The 9,367-nt window shown below is 40.9% G+C and overlaps 1 protein-coding gene across 1 annotated transcript in view; it reads left to right on the forward strand.

The window, feature by feature from the left end:
- SORCS3 (sortilin related VPS10 domain containing receptor 3) overlaps window positions 1–8,097 on the forward strand; it is a 564,006-nt gene extending 555,909 nt beyond the window's left edge. The window contains exons 26-27 of the mRNA XM_056849278.1: window positions 6,680–6,840; window positions 7,970–8,097. Coding sequence (XP_056705256.1) covers window positions 6,680–6,840; window positions 7,970–8,034 — 226 coding nt within the window. The 3' untranslated portion in view covers window positions 8,035–8,097. The remainder of the gene's footprint in view (window positions 1–6,679; window positions 6,841–7,969) is intronic.
- Window positions 8,098–9,367: the final 1,270 nt, after the last annotated feature.

The following is a 9,367-nucleotide window of genomic DNA, read 5'->3' on the forward strand; positions in this document are numbered from 1 at the left end:
GTGAACTTTGGGATAGGGGTCTGATTTTATGGGCCTGCAAAGGGGTCCTCCAGGCATTTGCGAGCCTAGCTGTCCATCTGTTTTCAGGTTCAGAAATTCAGTGTAGACAAGGACTGGCGGAAAGAGCCGATTGCCAGGCTAGTGCCTCAAAGTCTGGGAGCTGCCTTCGTATCTGGGGTGCATAGCATGATGTCCTTGCAAATTAGCTTTCAAACTGAAGAAAAATGCTTAAATGCAAGATAAATAAGGCACAGAAAACATTTCTTTTGGTGGCAAATGACATCCTGTGAACAATCCTTTATTGTAATCATCAAAAATCTGATGGTCACGGTGTGGGAAAACGAAGCCTCTACTTGGGGAGACCTTCAGTTTCAGAGCAGGTTTTCGGGGGGGGGGATATCGGAGCCAACTGAAGTCTCAACCACGGGGACTATCTGAAGGAGATTACTCATTCACGTGGATTAAGAAATCTCCTTCAGAAGCCTGGTGGTTGCAGGAGTCGAAGATGGCACCTTTTTAGTTGGGGGGTATATCCCTCTGAATGGGACTTGGTGAGCCCCTTCTTTTAAAATCCTTTATGTTTGATCCATATCAACCCTCTGAATGGTGATGATAATGGATGGTTGTGTGGTTGGAAGGTTGGTCAGACCAAGTTGGTTCCAATTACACAATCCCTACCTCAAAAAGGCCCCAACTATGGGGCCCTAACAAAACCAGTAAAGAAAAAAAAAGATAGAAAAAGGGGAGAAAGCACAGAGCTGTGCCTCTGAGCGAAGGAAAATTCGGCTTTTTTGGGAATCGCCTATTTGGCTTTGGAGAGACCCCCCCCCCCCAGATTTTGGCATTTGGTAAACCTGAAGCCCGAAAATTACCAAAATGGCTAATTTCAGGTTTATTATCGGTTCAGGTTTTTGGATATGCACAACCCTAATAGACATTATGATTTCTCAAGCAACTTACTTTCCGGGGTTGATGGTGTCCCTATGAATACTTTTTCTGTTGCTAAAGTCTCCTTCAGCTCTTCTTCTTCTTCTTCTTCTTCTTCTTCTTCTTCTTCTTCTTCTTCTTCTTCTTCTTCTTCTTCTTCTTCTTCTTCTTCTTCTTCTTCTTTTTCTTCTTCTTCTTCTTCTTCTCATTTCATGTTTATACTTTCTTTAGAGATGGATAGATTCTCTTGAACACACTACCTCTGTCCAAACTTGGACTTGTGTTTCCTTCTCTAACTCAGATTTAGATTTATGGCAGTCTTAGATGCTTTACCAATGGAGATGTTCAGTTAACACCTCCCAGTAATACCCTGGGATGCAGTGTAAATTGGACCAAAATCAGGCATAAAGTCTGAATTTAGCAAAATGTTTTAAAAAATGATTGAAAATGCTACAGTGTAGCTTTTCAGAATAGCAAATCAACACAGTACTGAGATATAGGGAAAGTCAAATTTCCCTTCCCTTGATTCAGAACTGTGCTCAGTTTCCCAAAAAAACATGACAAAACTCTGACCTTTTTTCAGAGACTCATTTTGAAATTTAGACTATCAACATGCTCTCCACTGAATCACTAAGAATGAAGCGGGGTCCTTGAAAATGTATGCTGCTATAGTAAGAGTAGGACTTGCCAAGGGTTCCCATTTGCCCAGTTATGGCAGGCAATTGCCTGCCAATTACCACGCTACCAAGTGCCCCTCAGCTGGTCACTGGATGGAAGCAGGCCAGCTGAAGGGGGGGAGCAATCTGTGTGTGGAGCACAATAACATCACTTCTGGATTTACTCCAGAAGTGTTGGCATTGCAGTGGTGACACTCTTTCCTTTTATCAATTAGAAGCTCCTTGATCAATTGATCTTGAGCAGCATATATCTAGTGTTGGAGGGATATAAGGACTGAAACAAATCTTGCCACTGACAATGAAGCCTTGGGGTCCCTGTCGCTTAGTAAAAAAGGCATTATGTCAGTCACAGAGGCATTGGATTTGTATATTAAAAGGGGGGAAATATAGTGCGATCGAAGATCCTCGTAAAAGCGGCATTCCAAAAGAGCATGGGCTAATGTGTCAAAAGAGCCAGAAGAGCAAGGGCAGATCCTCTCTGAGTATGGTATATTCAGAATTCTGCCCTGCATTACCATAGAAGGATTAGCATTCAATCTAGCCAAGCAAAAAGCTCTACAGAGACGAGGAGTTGTCAGATAATATGTATAGGCAGGCAGACCACATGGAGGGGGTATTCCGAAGAACTGGGATGAACAGACGCGACGAGCACGAAAAGTAGTGCTGTTATAATCGAGCTCTTTAATTCGCTTTTTAATTTTGGCAAAAGCTTCAGTTTTCCCAAGATCTGATAACATATCCTGCGAGAAGCCCAGCAACGCCAGTTTCTCATCTAAGATTTTTTGCCATGAGGATTTGAAAGGGTCATGCTTCAGAGAAGCTAGGAACCCCTCAGTGCTAAAGCACAGTTTAAGGTGGAGTTTAAAGGCGGCCAACCACGCCCTAGCTTCAAGTGACATTTGGCCAAACTCGGAACGAAGAGTAATGCCAGCAACACATCGAGGGGCATTTAGGAGTTTTCATAAGAACTGAAGCAGTGGACGTTCTATAGATTCATTGATGACTGTAATCCAGATGGCAACACCAAAGAGGATAATTGGGGTAATTTTCAGGTTAAAAACCTGAATAGCCCCTGGAATATATTTGCCACCTTTGGTGTGAAAAAAATTGACAATAGCACCAACCCCAGGTGTGGCGACACTCTAGCACTCTCCCCCCAAAACTCTATGATTTCCATAGAGTTTTTGGAGGACAGTGCTAAAGCATCCCTTGCAATGCTGGCACTTCTGGGGTAAACCAGAAATTGATCTCATAATCCCCCACACATGGATCGCCACTCCCAGCTCCGCCCCCACAAAGCTCCTGCCGGTGGTCATGGGGGACCTGGCAACCCTAGACTTGCCTGAGGTCTTTATACAAGTCCTCCATTCTTCCGGTACTTCCTCCCTAATGTCTTGACTAATGCAACAGCAATGTCTCATATGTCATCGTTAACGGCTGCTGGGTCCCCCTGGCCACCATCAGGGATTGGGGGTAGGTTTGCCAGATCCTGGTTAGGAAACTCCTGGAGATTTGGGGATGGAGTCTGGGAAGGACAGGGACCCCACTGGGGTACAATGCCATATAGTCCACACTCCAAAGCATTCATTTTCTCCATGGAAACTGATCTATGTAGTCTGGAGATGTCATTCTTGGGGAACTCCAGGTCCCACCTGGGGGCTGGCATCCCTAGTCATGGACCATGGGAAATGTCATTCTCTGGGAGGTTTGAGTTTGTAGCATAAACTTTATATGCTTTGGAAACTATATGTTCCAAGACTCTGGTGCCTTGAGCAACTGCATTTTGTGGGGTTCTTGTTACCTGGAATGCTGGCCTTGCTGTGTTGAAGGTGCCAGACAGGGAGGGGGGGGGGGGAAAGCAGGTTTGAAATTAAGCACTCCAATATGATCTCTCATTCCCACAGACAGGTAAAAAGAGAAGGGGTGGCTATGTGATGGCACAGGGAGAGTTTTGTAAGAGATGCAAATTCAATATGTTTATTAAAAGCACATGGGAGATTCTTCAGTTTACCACTACATACTTCCCTTGTTAAAAAAAATTAAACTTTTTTTAAACTTCAGAAACAATACTGCAGGAATAATGATATCTCCAAAGTTAGTATGGAAAGGAGCACCCTCTGAGGCTGCCATTTTTGAGAATATCACAAACACAAACTTGAGGCAGCTTCCCTAAATGGTGTTTAAAGATGCAGGCCTGCCAAGGGCAACCACCAAACCACAGACAAAGATTTCCTTAGGGTCCTCACCCACATCACCTTGATTGAAACCAAATTTCATGTGAAAGCAGATCACATTCCCTAGTTCAATGACCTTCCAAGAATGACCAGGGCCTCTTGAATTTTCCTCCCCAGTCACCCCTTTTATTGGCCCTAAGAAACTGACTGGAGAAGTGACATTTCTTTTCTCCCACTGTATCAGGCAGGGCGCCTTTTTCATTAATGTACCTGGTACTTGAGACAGATTAAAATTCTGGTCATGTACCCTACAATAATAGAGTTTCCCTGCCTGAGAGGCTTGAAGCGGAATCACATCTGATCCCAAAAGATTTTAGGCATTGGGAACTTCCTTATCCATACTGTCTTAGCTAGCATGGCACAGATCTTCACTGCTTTCATGACAACTGTGGGTGGGTCCCAGAACATCTTGGTGCCTATCCATTTTGTCTCACTAATGATAGATGATCTGAAAGTAGAGAATTTTCAAATGACTTTTTATCATGGAGAGACCATTGTGTGGTGAAGCTTGGACTCATGGGGACCCAGACTCTCCACTGCCATTATACAATTATTTATTCATCAAAGGGGATTACTTTAGTTGTATATTTTTAAAAGGCCTGCTTTCCTTCATAAACATCTTGGCTCTGTGGCACCTGCTGTTAGTTACATTTGCCCCTGCCCTACCTTCCATTTATTCAGGTAATAAAATTCTCTTTTCTGCCCCAATCAAGGTTATCAGAGTGCCACTAAAATGAATCTTTAATATTTTGGATTATATACACACTATAATACTGGAAATGGACCTCCTGGCGTGTAAGGAAGAAAGTGTAACCTGGTACTTGCTGCTGAAAAAGAATTACCCTATTGTTTTGTAATTAATGCAGTGTTCATGCAGGAACCATTATTGTGACTGGGACTATGATGGTTTTATATCACAAAAGATATGTCTTGTTTGATATATCGAGCAGGGAAAAGGTTAAGTCTAAGGCAACTGTTCCTGGTTTTTTTTTTTATGCTGTTCTTTTCTACCCTACCATGCATGTGAATGTTTCAAAGAGTTTTTCTCCCTTTCTGAGAGCTCACCATGCATTACATGACGTCCTTTCATAGTTCAGGAGGGATAAAAGGGTTTGCTGGCAGGAGGGATCCCTACACAAGTCCCACTAACGAGCTCTGGACATCCCTGTATATCCTTCCCATGTGTTGTTTTGAAAATGTATCCATTCAGGTCTCCCCTGAAAGATGCATTGATGGAAGCCTGAACTGAGCTGGCATCCCAGAGCCACATTCTGAAATGGAATCTTTTGCTTTTATTCTGCCTTTTTTTATACAACAAAGAAGGAAGCTATCCGCGAACTCTTCCCAAGTTTTGAAAGGCCCTATGGCAAGAAGTTGAGAGCAGAAATAGGAAGGAACCCAGCCACGCTTTCCAAGCATGACAACAGTCTATACGAGCTATTATGGGCCTAATTTACATGTACGACATTTTGGCAAGCACTAGCATAGAAAGCGCTTAGATATTCATTTGCAAGAGAACTAGGAGGATGTTAAAGGGCTTAGAAGATAAATCATGTGGGGAAAGGCCAAACGGACTGAGTAAGGTTAACCCAGAGAAATAATGATTAAGCAGGAATTTGTTGACAATTTTTCAGGGATGTCAGACAGAAGTGGAGAATCAATTGTTCACTCTGCCTACTGAGAACAGTGGAGGAATCACACAAACATTTATTGAGTGATGACCACTTAAAAATGTACTACATGGCAGCTCTAACTGCTTGGAGTGCCAGTCATTTTTAACTATTGGTCCCACTAGGGCTGCATTAAATTTTCTCTTATTTGGAGATTCTCTCTCATATTGATGCAGTTGAACAAATGAATGGAAAATACTTCATCAAGCATTCATATTCTTTTGATGTAGTTTGGTGTCCTTTTGTTTCCCAGGCTATTGCTTCTTCCCAGTGCCATTTTTCCTTTCTTTTTTTCTTCTGTTGGCTGTCCTTGGCCTCATCTGCCATCATACTGTTTAATACGATTGGCTGGGGTGACCCAGATGATTTTGTTTACTGACATCTGTGATGGCATCATCTCAGATACACTGTTGACATCATAAGCAAAAATCACAAGGGCTGTTTCAATTAATGAAAAAAAAAGAAATATCTTCCTTTGGGTAGCTGCAGAATTCCTTTTACAGAGGTTTCAAGAGGAAGATAGATATTGTCTGAGGACTCGAAATGTGTGATGGAGTACAAATAGAGTTCCATGACCACCATCACTTGATGCAATGAACAAGAATTTATTTGGTTAAAATTCCACCATGCCAGGACTGTAAATTTTCTAATTGTACAGTGAGCAATGATATGATCAGAGTGGCAATTAAACATAATTCTTCTTAAAAATGATATAAGTGAATTGCTTTGTCCAATATTTTACCCTTTCTCACTTTTAGGCATCATTTTAAGCATTTTAAATTGGGCTGGATTTTTGTGCCATTAGGTTCAGTGGGGAAGTATGCATCTGTCCTCCCAATGAGGACTTAAAAGTACATGAAGTACTTAAAAAAATAATTCCAGGCCTGCGTGAGCAAAAATGTTAGATTTCAGGCTACCAGATTTGACCATCCTTTATACTTCCTTTTTGTGCATCGACTGAGGCATAGATTCTCTTCCACACCTATTCAGTTTGGCCTCACCATAATACTTCATACACATTTCTAATAACTGTACTCCTGTCTTGCTTCCTTCCTTCTTGTTGTTGGTTCTGTGTTACTAAAATCTATAAATCATACATTATATTACTATGAAAGAATATCTTAGAAAGGTGTACACCTGCCTGAATTGATCTTTCCTGTTTTTAATGCAGGAAAATCCCATGGATTAACTTCTATGCTCAGGTCCAGCATGACAAGGAACAGGAAATGATTGGTTCTGTCAGTCAAAGTGAAAACGCTCCCAAAATCACCCTGAGTGAATTCACCGACCCTGAAGAACTCATGGATAAAGAGCTTGACACGCGAGTTATAGGTAAACTGCATAGATGTTTGCTTAATGATCCTTAAAACATCATGGGAATGATAGAAGTTATCTTCCTGCGTGAGTAGTACTGTGATTAAAAAAAAGCAATATCAATAGAAAAATAGATTGACCAGTTTTTTGCACTGTTGTAAACTGGTTAAATTGGTTAATTCAGTAGCCTCCAACGATAGCTTAGTTAAGCATGCATTGCTAATTTAGTATTTTAAATGTCCAGCTCTGCAACAACAACCCCTCCCTACCCATTATGTAACTGTTTTATGTTGTTTTGCTGTAGAATGCAAATTTTTGCTGCAAAGAGTGATGCTACAGTCCTAGTTGCTGGGACAACTTTAAATAAAGATAGACACCAAAATAATTTAGCATTCAGTTCTACTTGTATTGACTGAAGGGTGTGGATTGTGGAAAACAAAGGGCCCAGAGCTTTAAATAGAATTCTTCTTTAGACAGAAAAAAATGTATTACAATCAGATAAGCTGAATAGATATTCAGCAGTTGACAGATGTCCATGGAAAATAATGGACTCAAAAGAATTGGCTTGCCTGGTTACATTGGGAAACTACTAGAATAGTAGAGTTTGTGGTGGACGTAAGAACAGACCCGGTAACAAAAGAGGGCATTGTGGAATAGGAAGATAGCGTGTTCATAATGAGTTTATTGAACCATCCTAGCATTATCTACTAATTGTCAGTCCCTGACTTCTCTGTTATACCTAGGGTTGTCAACTGGCCTGCAGAAAAATGCCCTGTCGCTTTAATAGAGGCTAAATGGGATGTTATTCAACAGGTGATGTTGTGCCATTTCAATACACTTAACTCTCCATTAAAGGACAGGACATTTTCCTCCAGGCCAGTTGACAACCTTCGTTATAGCTCATTCAGCTATGTGCCCCCTGTGATCAAAATCCTTGGCACTAGTGGCCACAGTATTCACAGCAGCAACCCTCAAGGATTAAAGTGGTGGGTTAGAGGAACTATACTGTTTTTATATCAGGACATAGAAGGAGATATATATACCCATTATATGGTGAGTGAGCCATGAACAATATCTAGAATGTGTTCAAAGCATGAAAGGTACCTGCAGTGAACTCCACTGACCTTGGCCTTTTCCTTTTCCTTAGGAAGCATCTCGACGATCTCCAACAGCGAAAGCACAAAGGAAATCCCTAACTGCACTAGCGTTTAATACCAGGAACCCACTTTGACAACTGCATTTCTGAGTTTTTTATTTTTAATTAATATTATTCTTGTTGTTATTATTACAAAGGAAAAGTTCTATGTCATCATCATCATCATCATCAACATCATCATCATCATCATCATCATCATCATCATTATTATTATTATTATTATTATTATTATTATTATTATTGAAGGGGTGCAGGGCATGGGTTCTTTTTTCTCCCCAGGGCCACATTTATAAATTCAGCATTCAGAGAAAAAAAAACCCAATCCTGTGTCATAGAATAATGTAAGGCCAAATGGAAACAATGCATAAGGCCCTGAACTTAAAGTTTAAGTCAAATGTTATGTTTCCCTATCCAGCGAAATATGTGGTCTGTTCTGCCAGTGGCAGTATAAGAAGGCTATTTAAATGTCTTCATGTTGGACTTGCTCCTGTAGCCTGCAGGGCTCTCTCAACACTTTATGCCCTGTTGGAGCCAATCCACTAAGTGTATTATCTTGTATATGTTTAAAAGTGGGAATTAAGCCTCCTGAGGTCAGCTGTTTGGGTTCTCATGAGGGTCGGCAGGATGCACAAAACGGCCGCAGACAAGCCAAGTTTATGAATGAGGCCCTTACTGGTGCATGTTAATACTGAGGATACTGATGGCATACTGTAGATAATTACCATGTAAATACCTTTTTATTTCTTGGAAAATAATTTAATGTTTAGTAAAAGAGAAATTTAAAATAAATAAACCATGCACCCACCTTCACACACATAAGAAGCAAAACAGTTCACTGAGAACCTGCAGTGAGCAACTGTGTCACACATGGGTTCTGATTGTGTCAGTTGTCTGTCACATTTAACACGTTTCCCTTTTGATTTGGTTAGTATTAGAAAGGGTGGTTGTATAAATCAAAAATTATGTGTCTGATTTTAGAACACTGGCTTATAAGCACATTGAAATGGAATACCAAGTGTGTCCTTCCTCGGAAGTATTAAAGGAAAAGCTACTAACCACATCTTGTAATGAGTTCTAGCTGGAAGCCACAACAAAAGTAGCTTCAAAGTAGCTTCATCCTGTTTGACTGACAGATTGTGTCACCTTAGTATAAAAACATCAGATAACTGAGACACTTAACAGAAATCAACTTTTAAGATGTGTTGTTGGCCACCACAGTGAAATATATTTCTCCTTTTTTACCATCTTTATTCATTCATCTTTCCCACTGCTCCTTCTGCCCAGTCACAGCTCTGGTGGCCTGTATCATATTTCATAGTGGTCTTTATTAGATTTTCAGTTCTGATTCAGTAAATGACGACAGAGAAGTGGGTAGAGCTACTGATACAT

The sequence above is a fragment of the Euleptes europaea genome, chromosome 5, assembly GCF_029931775.1.
Source record: "Euleptes europaea isolate rEulEur1 chromosome 5, rEulEur1.hap1, whole genome shotgun sequence".
Taxonomy (NCBI): domain Eukaryota; kingdom Metazoa; phylum Chordata; class Lepidosauria; order Squamata; family Sphaerodactylidae; genus Euleptes; species Euleptes europaea.